Below are 17,428 nucleotides of genomic sequence, written 5' to 3'. Positions count from 1 at the left end.
AGAGTTAGGCAGATAAGTCTGTCTACTGCAGGGTTGTCAAACTCACATCATCACAATGACTTTTTTCCCCTTTGCTAAACTGGGCATGGGCGTGGCCAGTGCATGACGCATCTGGCCCATGGGCCAGGAGTTTGACAGCTCTCAAACTGTCTACCCTCAGTTTCTACCCATTAAATAACACAGTGATATCAACTCATTTTCCAACTCTATAAGATTATGTGTGATAAATGTGCAAGATCCTCTTGTGATTAGGTGCTTTTCTTTAAGGAAAATGTTCTGCAAGAAAATTAATTTTTTCTTAAAAAAGAAAAGAAAATAGTGAGCATGTACAGAAAGAAAAAAATATGAAGTAGCAACAGATCATATGATAATTAATGGGGAAATGCATATAATTGCATTCTACCCTGTTTTTTAAAATGTAAAACAAATATTTTGTCAATTTTTGTAAACTCACTAGTATTTCAGTTCCCTTCATCTAATTTCCATCTTAGCAGCACTCTGATTCTAGTAGGAAGAATTACTATTTGAAGTTTGTTCTCTACCCAGTTGAATTCGCAAAACAGAAAAGAACAGCAACCACAAGTAACGTAGAAGTACAATTATGAAAAAAAATCACATTTCAACCTTATTAAAAATATTTTGAATAAGAACATAAAGTGAAATAAGGTTGTGCTAGTTTTAACTCTAAGTGATTATTATGTTATCCTTTTAAAATGCCACGACAGAGAAGGTTCTCTTCCTTCTTCACCCCAAAGAAGTTATTGATAAAATGTGGTACAATCAGATAATCTTGAACTGGTCACAGTAGGAACTAGGCCATCTTGGCAGTATGCTGGTCCCTCATTGTTTATAAGATCATATAGGTTAATACAAAGTCTCTTAAATCTGGTCCAGTGGTAAATGTATAATGCTTATGTGTTGTATATTGTAAATTTGTACTATATATACTACTGCTAAAAGACACTTTCCAAACCAAAACTTGCATTTTATTTCTTCTTAGGTAAAAATAGAATTGCCCACACAGCTGCATGAAAAACACCATTTATTGTTTACCTTCTATCATGTTAGTTGTGACAGTTCAAGTAAAGGGACCACCAAGAAGAAGGATATAATTGAAACACAAGGTTTGATTGAGTTATTTTTTATAGGTGATATATTTAGCTAAAATTAAACATAAAACTTATTAGAAAATACAACAAAGATATAATTTCTCTTTACATTCCTTCTAGTTGGATATTCCTGGCTTCAGTTGTTAAAAGATGGCAGAGTGGTGACAAATGAACAACATATGCCAGTATCTGCTTATCTTCCAAGTGGATATCTTAACAATCAAGAATCAGGCATAAGCAAAGTAAAAAACCCAAGATAATATCTATCTTATTTGTTTGGTTTTGCTATTAGAAAAAGCTGGTTTGTATTAATACATTAAATTACCACCTTTTATTTTTATATCAGTATTCCAGCCCTGAAATTAAATGGGTAGATGGAGGCAAACCACTGTTGACAATTTCAACTCACCTAGTTTCCACTGTATATACACAGGTTGGTATTATTTACACTATTTTACCAAGATTTTATTTAATCTGCAAATAACTTATATTTTTATAATTCTGTAGTTATAAAATATAAGTTATGAAAAATATGACACAATCAAGTTTTGATTATCTTGCTTGCCCATCTTACTATAGCAATAAACCCGGAGAACAAAAGGCAGAGGAAATGTATGAATCTTTGCTTAAGTGTAGGAAAGGGAAGTAAAGGGAAGTAAACTCATATAGCCTTTCCCACATGACAGGGCTCCAACTTTACTAACAGTGTCCAAGCGTAGAGTTGGAAAGAATATATAGCAGATTTTCCTGTCTTTGTGCTGGCTTTTAGATTAGCACAAGATGAGGACAATACTCTGACTTTCTGGGGGAAAGGTCATGGGATAAACAAATCTGTTCAACACTAACATTTCAAAATTAAAATTACGAGTTTTATGTAATGGGACTTTGTACAAGTAAGAAAATACAAAGGGAGGACCAAGAGAGCATGTTTCCCCTAGGCTTCGCTATTCTTTCTTGCACCCTACTTTCCTGAAAACATTCAAGAGGATGCTTAGTATTAGTATTAAATCATAATTAGACACAGCCTTCATTAAGTAAAATAATGAATTACAGGCATAAAAGTCTTCGAGATCTATTATTAGCCTGGGCTATGAAACAGCAATACCAAGGAAATTTGAGCCAAACTTTTGAATTGGTGCAAACCTTAACCTTTGGAATGAGATCATATATAGTATTTACCAAGTAATGAATAGATAGAAATAGAGAAGTCTAATGTACATCTCAGAGATCCCATTTGTAGTTATAATACGCTTACTGAAAATCCAAAGTGTGGAATTGGTCTTTGCTTCCATATTTTAATATTTTTGGTGTTTGAAATATTAGAAAAATGAAAACTTCCAAGTATTTTGTACAAGAATAATGAAGGCTCAGGAGCAATAAGTGTTACATAATTGAAATGAATAAAGTTGTATTATTATATGATGTATGAGAACTCAACAGGGAAGGACAAGTTTTTCAATTTTGTTGAGTTCTTGAAAGTCAAAACGTTTCCCCCCTAGTCAATATTGACTTTTTAAAATGGAAGTAGTGATGTCATATAAATAGTTTATTCTTCTTTTACTAGGACCAGCATTTAAACAATTTCTTCCATTACTGTCAAAAAACTATGTCTGGCGCTCAAGCTTTAGGATGTGACCTTGTGAAATATCTTAAGGTATGAAATGTTATAAGATGACTAAAAGATGGGCACTAGATGGGCACAGTTGAATGGTTACCAATACAATGGCATGTTTAAATACATTCAGCCATAAAGTAAAAAAAAAAAATGAAAAACCTTACATGTAAAAAAAAAGTTTGAAGTAAATTTCAGCTCTGGATGACTTGATTAACCGATTATATACTATCAAGATGGTATCAGCTCTTAATGACCACATACATTTTCTCCAGGCCAATCCTGGTAGTTCAGGAACAACCAAATTTGGAATGTGTAAAATAAAATGGTTGCATATATTAATAAGGAGAACTTTGTCATACCAGCATGCAAAATGGGTACTCCTACTCATATGTTTATGTGCACTATTCTGGGAGTCAGAATGTGTGTTTTGTAATAACTTTACAACAAAATAAATCTTAACCAGGTGGACAGGATTGAATGGAAACCAAATTTTGCTACAATTAGCAATGTCTATTCATGGCAGAGAATTAGTCATGGCAAAAGTTATCTATGTAGTGTACTCCTAAAGTGTAACAATAAGCTGTGGAACAATGTTACTCAGTATTCTGTTCTCTTGTACAGCTATGTTCACTTTACTCTCACTACAACATGCATTATTGTCAAGCACACAAAATTTGATCATAAATGCTCATTAGTTGGAAAATGAATTTATTACCCCTACCATATTTACAAATGGTTGCTAACCAAGATAGTTGTTAAATAAGTGAGTATATTACATGTCTGAGATATTAACCTTGTTTAGAAGGTTAGTTTAAAATATCCCAACAATAATTTTAATGGGGCATGTTCAACAACCTTTCATATTAGAACAGTACAGCAGCATGGTGCTTTTTTTATTACTTGAGTAAAAGTATGTCTGTAAAACAGTATTTTCTCATCTTACCTGTTCTTATCTGTCTTGATTCTTCTGGAAAACTATGAAATAACATAGAAATTGGCTTGCTTATGTTACTGAATTTTTATTCTGTGTTTAAACTCTTCTCAGTTTGGTGCAAATCTTGTCAGTCTTGGTAGAACTAAAGTTTAATAGAATTACAATCATAGATTCTTGATTTAGTTTTGAAAATAAGTATGTTAGAAAAAAAAGTCCCTTTGTGTCACTGTTTTTATTCTAGAGCCTTCATGCTATGGAGGGACATGTCATGATAGCATTTCTGCCTACCATTTTAAACCAGTTGTTTAGAGTTCTTACAAGGGCAACTCAGGAAGATGTTGCAGTGAATGTGACAAGGTAAAAAGGGTTTTAACGTATTTATGTATTTATTTATTTATGCAACATAATTGATTTTGGCAGTTTAAAATAATTAAAAGTATCAGCAACAAGATCAGAATGGAAACTTTCATGGTAAGAGTAAAACCGACACATAGAGAACCACAAAACTATTAATATAAAGTAAAACCAACAGTTATGGACATGCAATCACCTAATGTAAACTCTTTGGAATATATACTTCACCCTGTTTTAGTTTTGGAAAGACTAATACAGTTAAATTTTGATCATTGGCAATGATCAAAACACATAATGATAAGGGTTTGAATTCCTGTTGTGAGATTCTCCTCCTTCTGGTAGGTCTACAGCTAGCCTACCAAATGGAGTTGGGCAAAGCACACTTTCCTTAACCTTCTCCAACCCCTCACACCTGACTCTACTTCAGAGCAGCCTTTATGCTCAGCAAGCACAGATTTAGTAGTTGCTCATACTCTGTTGCTATTGCTTATTTATAAGAAGACTTTTCCTTCACCACACAGTAACCCACATATACTGGGAATTTGCTTCCACAAGCTTCAGGGAAGCTGGATTCACTTAACCACTGTAAAAATTGTTGTAAAATGGGGTCCAACTCAACTCAACAACCTCAATGACTCAATGGAAATTCTAGCCCCAATTGTGGCTGTAGCAAGAGCAAGAGCACTTAGGCTTATATACTGCTTCGTAGTGTTTTACAGCCCTCTCTAAGCGGTTTACAGAGTCAGCATATTGTCCTCATTTTACCGACCTGGGAAGGATGGAAGGCTGAGTCAACCTTGAGGTGGTGAGGATCTAGAAGTCAGCAGAATTAAAATAGTTTAGTTTACTTTATTGTCACTGCAGCTCGTATAATGAAATCAGACACCATCTTCAGTGCACATCATGACCATGAAAATAAACACAAACACACAACCTTTACACTCCACACATTGAACCGAAAACCCCCAACACCACACCAACACCGCACTATACAGTAGAATTCAAAAGAGCTACTGCCCTGGGATAGAAGCTGTTTTTTAGCCTATTTGTCCTTGTTTTTATTATTCTGTACTGTCTGCCAGAAGGTAATAGTTAAAAAAAAGGGTTCCCAGGATGAGATGGATCTTTGAGAATGTTTTGAGCTTTCTTAAGGCAGCGGGAGCTATAAAGCTCTTCCAAAGAGTGGAGAGGGCAACCAATGATCTTCTGCGCAATGACATTAACCCTCTGGAGTGCTTTCCTATCTGCCACTGTGCGATTGGCAAACCATACAGAGGTGCAGTAAGTTAAAATGCTCTCTATGGTGCAGCGGTAGAAAGTCACCAGCAGTTTTTCATTCAATTGTTGTTTTCTGAGAAGTCTCAGGTAGTGTAATCTCTGCTGGCCCTTTTGACCAGTGCTGCAATGTGAGCACCCCAGGTCAGGTCCTCTTTTATGGTAACACCCCAAAACTTAAAACTGGTCACTTGCTCCACTCAGTCTCCATTGAAAGCAAGGGCTGGATGTCTGATCTGTTCCTTCTATAATCCACTATAAGCTCCTTGGTCTTATTGGTGTTGACGACCAAGTTATTGTCTCCATACCACGAAAGCAACCGGTCCAACTCATCTTGGTAGGCAGACTCACCCCCCCCCCCGGAGATGAGTCCTACCGCTGTTGTATCATCTACAAATTTAGTAATAGTATTACTAGCGTGAGTGGGAATGCAGTCATGCACATGAAGAGTATGGAGTAAGGGACTCAACATGCAACCCTGTGGTGTACCAGTGTTAAGAATAAGGGCTGAAAAGGTATGATTACCTAATCTGACCCTCTGTGAGCAGCCAGACAGGAAATCCATAATCCAAAGGCAGATTGAATAAGAAAGTCCAAGATCCAGAAGTTCAGACACTAGTCTATGTGGAAGAATTGTGTTAAATGCAGAACTAAAATCCACAAAAAGCATCACCACATAGCGTCCCCGCTGTTCTAGATGAGTCAGAGCAGTGTGAAGAGTGATGGCTATAGTGTCCTCTGTAGATCTATTTTTTCTGTATGCAAACTGGTGTTTATCAAATATATGTAGAAGACCAGAAAGAATGTGCTGGCAGACCAATTTTTCAAAGGACTTCATGATGAATTAGCTTGCAATGCTGCATTCTAATTCTAACCATTGTGACCCCGTGGCTTTTAAGCTGAGGACTGCCTGTAATGTGCCAATTGCTGACTTTAAAAATATTTAGAGCATGAAGATTTCTTATTGTTAACTTTATTTTACTTAGGGTTATTATCCATGTGGTTGCCCACTGTCATGAAGAAGGATTGGATAGCTATTTGAGATCCTATGTCAAGGTATCAATCATATAAATATGCTTTGTTTAAAAATTGCATGATTAACATAACTCTGAATATTTTTGCGTAATATAAGCTCTTTTATTTTTCTTATCCCAAGTACGTTTTTAAAGGAGAAACTTATATTGCTTCAGAATATAAAACTGTACATGAAGAACTTGCCAAAACCATGACAACAATCTTGAAGCCTTGTACTGACTTCCTCACAAGCAACAAGCTGCTTAAGGTATATAAGGAAAAATGATGTTTTGTTTGTATCATCAACTGAAGAGTTTCTCAGATCTGAAAACAATTTTAGCACTTCATCATTTTAATAATTGACAATAACAGTTGTATAAGTTATAGATATAAATGAATAACTTATATTGCTTTTACATACTAAACTATGTATTACCTATAAATATAATTGTATTATGTATATACATTAGATTATGTGAGTTATAATCTCACTTTAGGCATGAAAGCCATTTTGGTGAGTTTGGGCCCGACACTTTTCTCTACCCAACTCACCTCACAGGGTGGTTGTGGGGAAAATTGAGGAAGAAAGGGTATTACATATATGTTTGCTGCTTTGAGTTATTTATAAAAAAGAAGGTAGACTAAAAAAATCTAATTTACTTAATTTTTGTTTCTCTAATAGTATTCCTGGTTTTTCTTCGAAATTTTGATCAAATCAATGGCCCAACACCTACTGGAAAATGCTAAAGTAAAGGTAAATGATCTGCTATTTCAAGAAGTTATGGTACCCATTGACCTTTAAAAATGGATCTATCTGTTTCTAATCCCTGCTGCCATTTACTGGCCACAAAATAGTGGTAATGCTGTCTAGAATGATGGGAATTGTACTCTACAGTTGTACTCTACAGTTGTAGAAAGCTGCAGCAAATGGGAAGTTGTTTACTTAAAATTGTATCTATTTTTCTTATTGAAATATATTCTATAAATTAATTTGGATTTATAATTCCAAATGCTCTCATGTTAGTGTACTTACTTTTTCTATAATTTTTCACTGCAAGAAGTTGTTAGTACTATTACTTGCGCTAAACTAAATATTTTTAGAATGGTGTTTCCTATAGCTTCATAGATATTTAGATAAAGGTGTTTCAATATTTTTCAACACTACAAAATTCTTGCAGCTGAAGTTGTTTCAGAATTGAAAACTGTACACATGTGTTATGGATAAACAGGATAATTGTTCAGTTCCCATTTGTTAAATTCTAATTTGTCTGTTTGTAGTTGCTGAGAAATCAGAGATTTCCAGCATCGTTTCATCATGCTGTGGAAACTGTTGTCAGTATGCTGATGCCCCACATTACTCAGAAATATAAGGATAACCCAGAAGCTTCAAAGAATGCAAACTATAGTCTTGCTGTCTTCATAAAAGTAAGTAGACTGTATGTATGTCCTCATTAGTTCTTCCAAATGGCTGTGAATTGTTCAGATGTATTATCTTTGTGGGCATTTATTTATTGAAATCATTTCTATTTCATTTGGCAGCTTACAAGAATCTCACAGTGCAATTTTAAAATATAAATAATACATAGTAAAAAATGATCAGAATGCTTCCCTGCTAAGTCATCTACTTTGCTGCTGGTTTTTGCAGCCTTACAGCCTCTTTTAGAGAGCTAAGTCTTAACATAATATGTCCAAAGTAGCTCATTTAGTCATTTATGTCCTGTCAATTTGTATCTCAGGGGAGAACTGGACATTTGTGCCCTGAACTCTGAGTTGATTTGTTCAATGGTATCCATTTGTTTTCTTCACTATCTATGGTATTCTCAGAGGTCTTTTCCAACATCAAAGTTTTAAGGCATCAATACTCTCCCTATCCTTTATTCCTTAAAGTCCAACCTCTACTTCCATGAAATAACATGGCTTGAACAATTTTTTGTAGGTATAGACACATCATGGCATTTGAGTATAATTTCAGTAATCTTCATTGTCAATTCTAAGGTTGATTGTTCTACTTCTTGTCATTAATTCCAACCTAATTTACATTTAATTTTCATCCTCCGCCCCCCCCCAGTCTTTGACTTTTAGTTCTAGGGTTTGCAGATCCTGTGCATTTTTGACTATTAGAAAGTGCCAAGGGTGTGGTGCAGGATATTGATGTTTCTTTGTCCAATTTTAAAATTACATTAATCTTCTTCCAGTCCAGCTTCCCTTAATATATATTGCATGTAGATTGAATGAAGAAGTGGAGAGTCTGTTCTATTTGTTGTGTTTCTTTACCAACCTGGAGCCTGTCTGTTTTGCCATGCTGTATGTGTACTGAGGGTTCCTGACCTGTTTATACGTTTCCCATGATGGTCTGGGATTTTCCTTTTTCTGAGCACTTTCCACAACTTGATATGATCAATACAATTGAAGGCTTTTCTGTAATCAATGAAGCATTCCAGTTGTATACATTCGGTTTTTAATAATACTTATTGGTTAACACTGAGTGGTCTTAAACTATATCATTATTCAAATTAGACTATTTTAATTTGCAAATCTAAAATGTATGTACTGTGAAAAGGTATAATAGGTATTTGGCTATTGTTTGCCCTTTAGACTAGTTTAATTCATAGGATTTTTTTTTTAGATATCAAAGAAATGTAAATTTCAGTGACTCTTTTGTTTTGTTTTTGCTTTGCTTTGCTTTGCTTTTGCAGCAATGTTTCACCTTTATGGACAGAGGTTTCATATTCAAGCAAATTAACAACTATATCAGCTTCTTTGCTCCAGGAGATCCAAAGGTACTATACTGCAAATATAATTCTTGAATTGGGAAATAGATAGTATTTTCCTATTATGTTTAGGGATATTTAGATATATGAACTTTCAATGGGGTTGTTTTGTAAATTCAGGGAAGACATTGTATCCTTCTTAGAACCCCAATCAAATGGAATTGCAGTCATTCTTGTCTATAGGTAGTCCTCGATTACAACAGATCATTTAGTAACCATTCAAAGTTACAATGGCACTGAAAAAAGTGATTTATGACCATTTTTCACACTTATGACCATTGCTGCATCTCCATGTTCATGTGATCAAAATTCAGATTCTTGGGAACTGACTCATATTTATTGTGGTGGCAATGCCCCAAGTCATGTGTTCACTTTTGCAACCTTTTAACAAGCAAAGTCAATGGGGAAATCAGATTCATGTAACCATGTTACTAACTTAACAACTGCAGTGATTCACTGCAGTAATTGTGGCAAGAAAGGTCTTAAAATGTCTCACTTAGCAACAGAAAAACTGTTCACTAAAAACTCTCACTTAGCAACAGAAATTTTGCATCCAATTGCGGTCATAACACTAAATCAAGTAGTGTGTATAATCTACACAGAATCTTCTTACTTACTGCAGCCTGCAGTAACTGAACAATAACTAAATTGAACTGAGCTTCTTATCTTCAAGATAGGAGATTTATATTAACATGTTGAATTTCAGTTAGAAAGTCAACAAAGAGTGCTAATTAGGTATCTAAGAACTTTTCAATAAACTTTAAATGAGCTTGATAGGAATGTTATTAACATCTGCAAATTTTTCCTATGTAGTCTATATTCAGAAAACTATTTATTTATTAAATGTAGAAACTGCCCATCTTCCTCACAGAGGGACTGTGAGCGGTGTTTTTATGTAAAGATATAAAAACTTAATATAAAAATTTAAAGTAGAGGCAAGGATAGTAAATTAAAAGGTGGAGTAGTCCTTCAGGGTCCTAATCAGCCTCATGGCTGCGTGCTCTTCTGTGAGCCCCAAGCAGTCTTAAGAGATTCAGGGGGCCCTCATCTCTGGTGAGAGAATGTTCCAAAGGGCAGGGCAACAGCAGAGAAGGCTCCCTTCCTGGTCCCCGCCAGTGGGAATTGTTTAACTGACAGTATGTCCACAACATACCTTCCCTCCCTAACCAGGAAAAAAACCTTGTTTATCCAGAATACTATGACTAGCAAGCATAATTAAGCCATAGCCCGTGGGTTGCTTTAGGGGATATTTGTGGTATATTCTCATCTATATCAGATTTACTTAATTGGACTGTTAGGGATTAAAATGTAATATATGAGACTAAATTGTGGCGTGCTAGTTCTGCAAAATTGTCTTGATCCTTTTTCTAATGCTATATTGATACAATGCAGTAATCCAGACCATAACGTTTATTTTAAAAACCTGGTATATGGAAGATTTTAACTGATGATGGGATTTTTAGTTTAAATCAGTTATTAGATGATGAGGCTTTTTTGTGTTAGAAGATACATATCATTGTATATTGCCATCCGCTGGCAGTATCTAAAATTGCAAAATCTATTCATAACTTGATTTGAACCAGTTTCAGAAATTATTAGAAGCTGCTGTTAATATACTTGGTACACAATCTATGCAACTGTAACAGAAATAGAAAATGAATCAAGAACGGGCAAATAATCCATAATTATTGTGTTGAAATACAAGTGTCTACATCCATACAATTCTTTAAGATTTTATATACTGTATATATAGAACATATAGCCATTGCTTTGCTAATATCTAGGATATTGAGCCAGTGATCTAAAGATTATTTTCCTTGCCTTTTTTGATTAACAACTAGTAGATCATAACTTATAACAATAATATGTTTTACAGGCTCTTTTTGAATTCAAATTTGAATTTCTCCGAGCAGTATGTAATCACGAACACTACATTCCTTTAAATCTTCCTATGCCATTTGGAACAGGCAGGATTCAGAGATACCAAGGTAAATTTATATTTGATACAGCTAAATTGAGATTCCTAAAAGAATAAACATATCTTTTTAAAAATTCTTTCCTATCCTAAGAAATATATATTGGAATTCTGTAGTCTGATAAATATAATCAATTCTTCTTCCTGCTTCAGTTCTGTAGGCAGTACAATGATGAAGTAAAAAACATAGGTAATTTAATATGTAATTCAGTTTCTTACTTTCTTTGTTAGGCATGAGGAGAGTCAACGACAACATGTTAGTTTTTGTCTATCTTTGCTTCTTGTTTTCTTTGAATTAGCTTTCCTTACAGTGGAGTCGTATGATATTCCCGGAGGTAGGTGTGAAGTGTGTTTCCCAATCATAAACTTTGATTTTAGAAATTATAATAATGTGTATATAAAAGCAAATGCGGGAAACTGTTAAGATACACAGGCTTGAAGCACTGTGGATCACAGAGAACTATTTGTGCACTTCTCCAGAACTCTATCAAAACTAGATGTAATTTTTAAAAAAGTAGAACTACTACTAGCTGGGGAGTCCATGGGATACGGTTACATGTGTGAAACTTGCAAAAAATGGGTAGAACTTCAATTACAACAGCGTAGCTGTGTCGTGTTGACTTTTTTGACCACACCCTGTGTTATCCCTGACTTCTAGGTTCTGCTACAATTGTAGCAAATGCTACAATAAATAACATCCTGCATTTTATTTTTTTCAGTTTATTGTAATATGCATTTTCATTTTGTTTCCAATGAAGGCCGATATGTCATGTTTTAAATGTTTATTTTAATAAACTCTAGCATGACTCAAACATGAAATTCAAAAAAGTCAACACGACACAGCTACGCTGTTGTAATTGAAGTTCTACCCATTTTTTGCAAGTTTCACACATGTAACCGTATCCCATGGACTCCCCAGCTAGTAGTAGTTCTACTTTTTTAAAAATTACATCTAGTTTTGATAGAGTTCTGGAGAAGTGCACAAATAGTTCTCTGTGATCCACAGTGCTTCAAGCCTGTGTATCTTAACAGTTTCTTGTGCTACACTGGGAAATAACCTTAAAACTATTAGTTTATTTATTTCCACTTTGGCACCCCTTGATTTCAAACCTGAAGTTCTGAAGAGATATTCAGACTTCAGCTATTTGTAAGAAAATATATCTGCAGACACCTAGCTTTTTGGATGCTGATATTTCTGGTTTGCAATACAGCAATAGCACTTACACTTATATACCGCTTCACAGTGCCTTACAGCCCTCTCTAAGCAGTTTATAGAGTCAGCATATTTTCCGCGACAATCTGGGTCCTCATTTTTCTGACCTCGGACGGATGGAAGGCTGAGTCAACCTTGAGACGGTGAGAATATATGCAAGTGGTGTAACTGGCACACAACACCAAGTTAAGGAAAGGGCCTCCTAGCCACAACTATCATTTGCTCTTTGAGCAGGAGCCCCGAGGGGTCCAGGAGAACACTTCCAGATTTCGCACTGGATCTGTCTAGGATAGTGCAACCTCATCCAGGACCAAAGATGATAAACCCCCAGATGCAGAGACACCCTCCCCCACCTGCCCACAGACAAAGATTCACCTACAGCCATTTAATCTTACCAGGGTTTATATGAAAATCGTTATTTATCTGGTTTTCTCCTTTTCTAAAATTATGTCATTTTTAAAATGGTTTGTGTGCATATGTGTCGAAGTGTCATTGATGAATTTATTGTGATGATTTTTCAGTCTTCTTTTATACCCATTCAGACTTTCTGGACTCATCTAAGAAGAAGACCAGCATAAAAATAAAATAAAACTGTGTGATGCTTGATTTCAGATCTTCAGCTGGACTACTCCTTATCGGATGACTTCTGCAAGCATCACTTTTTGGTGGGACTGCTTCTCAGAGAAGTGGGAAATGCATTGCAAGAATTCAGAGAGATTCGACAAATTGCAATTGGAGTTTTGAAGAATCTAATGATAAAACATTCTTTTGATGACAGATACGCTTTAAAGGTAAGCAGATTGCCAAAATGTTTACTTTGTAAAGTTAATTATTAATATCTTTATGTACAGAAGATTCTAATTACATTGAGAATTCACAGAAATTTTTACACATAGTCTAAATCCAGGGCTCTATGTACTGTTGTGCTCTAATGGTAAAGATGTTCTAGGCACTATTGGCTTCTCCACTCACTGTATAAAGTATATATAGTAGATCTGCACTGCTGTGATTTAAACATTGTACTTAGTAGGAGGCTTACAGAGTGTCCAACTCCCTCCTTGTGCCATTATTTAATTTTCTCTCTGGAAATGACTATTAGGAAATCTTTTGCCTGATATCAGTTCTTACCAGATTAAATTTGCTATCTTTTCAATTTGAAATACACTGCTCAAAAAAATAAAGGGAACACAAAAATAAGACATCCTAGATCTGAATGAATGAAATATTATTCTTAAATACTTTGTTCATTACATAGCTGAATGTGCTGACAACAAAATCACACAAAAATTATCAATGGAAATCAAATTTAGCAACCCATGGAGGTCTGGATTTGGAGTTACACTCAAAATTAAAGTGGAAAAAAACACTACAGGCTGATCCAACTTTGATGTAATGTCCTTAAAAGAAGTCAAAATGAGGCTCTGTAGTGTGTGTGGCCTCCACGTGCCTGTATGACCTCCCTACAACACCTGGGCATGCTCCTGATTAGGTGGTGGATGGTCTCTTGAGGGATCTCCTCCCACACCTGGACTAAAACATCCCCCAACTCCTGGACAGTCTGTGGTGCAACGTGGCATTGGTGGAATGAGCGAGACATGATGTCCCAGATGTGCTCAATTGGATTCAGGTCTGAGGAACGGGCGGGCCAGTCCATAGCATCAATGCCTTCGTCTTGCAGGAACTGCTGACACACTCCAGCCACATGAGGTCTAGCATTGTCGTGCATTAGGAGGAACCCAGGGCCAACCGCACCAGCATATGGTCTCACAAAGGGTCTGAGGATCTCATCTCAGTACCTAATGGCAGTCAGGATACCTCTGGTGACCACATGGAGAGCTGTGCGGCCCCCTAAAGAAATGCCACCCCACACCATTACTGACCCACTGCCAAACCGGTCATGCTGGAGGATGTTGCAGGCAGCAGAACATTCTCCACGGCGTCTCCAGACCCTGTCACGTCTGTCACATGTGCTCAGTGTGAATCTGCTTTCATCTGTGAAGAGCACAGGGTGCCAGTGGCAAATTTGCCAATCTTGGTGTTCTCTGGCAAATGCCAAATGTCCTGCACAGTGTTGGGCTGTAAGCACAACCCCCACCTGTGGACGTCGGGCCCTCATACCACCCTCATGGAGTCCGTTTCTGACTGTTTGAGCAGCCACATGCACATTTGTGGTCCACTGGAGGTCATTTTACAGGGCTCTGGCAGTGCTTCTCCTGTCCCTCCTTGCACAAAGGTGGAGGTAGCGGTCCTGATGCTGGGTTGTTGCCCTCCTACAGCCTCCTCCACATCTCCTGATGTACTGGCCTGTCTCCTGGTAGCGCCTCCATGCTCTGGACACTACACTGACAGACACAGCAAACTTTCTTGCCACCGCTTGCATTGATGTGCCATCCTGCACTACCTGAGCCACTTGTGTGGGTTGTAGACTCCATCTCATGCTACCACTAGTGTGAAAGCACCGCCAGCATTCAAAAGTGACCAAACCACCAGCCAGAAAGCATAGGAACTGAGAAGTGGTCTGTGGTCACCACCTGCAGAACCACTCCTTTATTGGGGATGTCTTGCTAACTGCCTATGCTTTCCACCTGTTGTCTATTCCACTTGTACAACAGCATGTGAAATTGATTGTCAATCAGTGTGGCTACCTAAGTGGACAGTTTGATTTCACAGAAGTGGGATTGACTTGGAGTTACATTGTGTTGTTTAAGTGTTCCCTTTATTTTTTTGAGCAGTGTAGAATCCCAGTTCTTAAAAATTAAGCTTTCAAAATAATAAATGTTATGCTATTCAAAATCTTGAAATATTTACGGTCTTGTCCTTATAGAGATCTTTCTAAACCTGTAACATCCTAATTCGTTTCCAGTGTTGATAAACTGATAATACCCCACAATGAAGGGGAAAGAGCTGATTGGTTTTAACATCTAATGTATTGCCATCTGAAGGGCATTTTTAACTTTTATGGATTCTCATATTATCGAAGAATTTATTATGAACAGACAATATAATATTTATTTACAAAGTAACCCAATAATTGAGTAAACATTAAACTTGTGATTTCCTCTAGAAGAATACTCAACACAGTTTTATCTGTACTTTTTAAACTTAAATTTGGATACTGCTTTTCCTCAGGCCATTGAATAATTAGCAACTCTCTTTCCCACATCTGGAAAATGCTATCATTTCAGCACTCCAAGTTACTTGAATTTCACAGATGTTAGGAATTGGAAATGTGTTGACCTCTTAAAGCATTTAATCAGATTGGCTACTGGTAACCAGGAATATAGAGAGAGAATACATTCATGAATCTAATTTAAAATCCTTCTCTGGTAACTGCATTAATGTAGATTCTCAAGTGTTAAACGTCAAAGCCCTGATGGTTATAACTAAATGAACAACTTAAAACTGGAAGACATCTGGTCATATTTATGGACATTTAATGTGCTTTTACTTTGGTTTAATAATGAACTTAAATATTCTTTTACAGAGTCATCAAGCGAGGATAGCTACCTTGTATCTGCCAATATTTGGTCTACTGATTGAAAACGTTCATCGAATTGATGTCAAGGATATTTCACCCTTCCCTATCAATGCTGCTAGCAGTGTAAGCATATATTTTTTCAAAATAAAACTATCATAAATCTCAGGGAGCACATATCTCTTTAATATAAAAATTAAACATATCAACAGATGTTAAAAAAAAACATTTTGCATCTCTTTAACAGGGTGCAAAGGATGAAACACTTAATTTACCAGCTGCAAATCCATTGATGACTCCACCAAAATCTGTGAATGCCCTTGACAGCAGCCTCCAGAAAGATTTGTTTGGTGCTATATCAGGCATTGGTAACCATATATGGAATTCAGAAACTTTTAAATAAAGCTTTTAGTGACTTGCAACATACATGCTTATGAGAAATTAAATCAATAATTATAATGACTGAAGTTGGGAGGTGACATCTCAAGTTTGCATATTGCTGTGAAGCTTTTGACTAGGGCCACATTTGACTCTCTAAGGGGCTAATTTCACTTGATTATGAGGTTAAAATCAAGTATATGGCAGGAGAAAATGGGACATATGACTATTTGATTTCAAGTTCTAAAAGTAAATATGAAGCAATAACTTCCATTACTGAAAATGGAGCAGTGTTGTTATGAGGTTCTATTTCTCCCATTGATAATGCCATGCTACTCATTTTCAGCATTAGTATTAAATATACACCTAACCCTCATACTTCCCTCAACCCTATTTCATCATACACAGGCCAACTGTTTATCCCTGACTTGGTACATAATTGAGGGAAATGTTAAGTCAAGTAAATCTTGTGGGATGAGGTAAAAGTAAGTTAAGCCTTCCAATAATAGTGGGTATTGCTAGACTGGGTATAGGAGATGATAGAAAGTACATCACTGTGAAGAAAATTATTTTTGAAATTTCTGTTTTTGTGGAATACTTTTCTTTATCAGTTGAGACTGTAACACATCCCTTTTGTGTACATTTCATTATTCAGCACCCCCATACACTTGTTCTACTCCTAATGTTAATTATGCGAGGAATGCAGATTCAAGAGGCTCTCTTATAAGTACAGACTCAGGAAACAGTTTCCCAGAAAAACATGGTGAAAAGAACAATTCTCTAGACAAGGTATGAACTTCTAATGCATTTGTACGTATTAACAAAATAAACAGCATTTTTGTTCTATTGCAAGTGTCAGGACAGTTTGCCTTTCGTACAGACAAGGATTTGTCACCGAATTGGGAAGTCAAGAGCGATGGTTGAGCCATCCCTCCTGACTTCCTAATTGGTTATGTAAACCCCATTGGTTATGTTGACTTCTGATTGATAGGTCTGTTGTTAACTCAGCTGCTGATTCTGTGCATGTTGGGTTTTTTCTCTCCTGTTTTTTACATTTTCTTTTAACATTGTTAGATGCCCGAAGTCACTCTGTGAGATGGGCAGTATCTAAATTTAATAAATAAAGTAATTAAGTTGAGCTGGGTGGCCAATTAGATTGAAATAATTACTTAATTAGTTTCTGCCAAGGAGAAAGGCTAACTTTCATTTCTGTCATAAATAAGATACTGTGTATGGTATAGTTACACAGTCTTACACAAATTTAAGTATATTTTCAGTTGGAAAAATATGATATTTACAATATTTTGTAGCCAAT

General features: G+C 36.0%; 1 protein-coding gene across 10 annotated transcripts in view; it reads left to right on the top strand.

The window, feature by feature from the left end:
• Nucleotides 1–17,428, top strand: part of DOCK9 (dedicator of cytokinesis 9) — a 112,627-nt gene that overhangs the window by 61,120 nt on the left and 34,079 nt on the right. For all 10 annotated transcript variants that reach the window (XM_026668925.2, XM_026668923.2, XM_087967306.1 and 7 more), the window contains exons 20-34: nt 1,001–1,124; nt 1,230–1,351; nt 1,456–1,542; nt 2,674–2,763; nt 3,900–4,015; nt 6,274–6,343; nt 6,444–6,569; nt 6,984–7,055; nt 7,580–7,726; nt 8,998–9,081; nt 10,949–11,060; nt 12,873–13,051; nt 15,745–15,861; nt 15,983–16,103; nt 16,769–16,902. In XM_026668925.2, coding sequence (XP_026524710.1) covers nt 1,001–1,124; nt 1,230–1,351; nt 1,456–1,542; nt 2,674–2,763; nt 3,900–4,015; nt 6,274–6,343; nt 6,444–6,569; nt 6,984–7,055; nt 7,580–7,726; nt 8,998–9,081; nt 10,949–11,060; nt 12,873–13,051; nt 15,745–15,861; nt 15,983–16,103; nt 16,769–16,902 — 1,701 coding nt within the window. The remainder of the gene's footprint in view (nt 1–1,000; nt 1,125–1,229; nt 1,352–1,455; nt 1,543–2,673; nt 2,764–3,899; nt 4,016–6,273; nt 6,344–6,443; nt 6,570–6,983; nt 7,056–7,579; nt 7,727–8,997; nt 9,082–10,948; nt 11,061–12,872; nt 13,052–15,744; nt 15,862–15,982; nt 16,104–16,768; nt 16,903–17,428) is intronic.

This window comes from Notechis scutatus, chromosome 5, assembly GCF_049901735.1.
Source record: "Notechis scutatus isolate UNSWTSFEM ecotype Mainland chromosome 5, rNotScu1.2, whole genome shotgun sequence".
In the NCBI taxonomy this organism is placed as follows: Eukaryota; Metazoa; Chordata; class Lepidosauria; order Squamata; family Elapidae; genus Notechis; species Notechis scutatus.
Note: the sequence above shows the minus strand (reverse complement) of the source record. Positions and strands in the feature narration are given on the sequence as shown.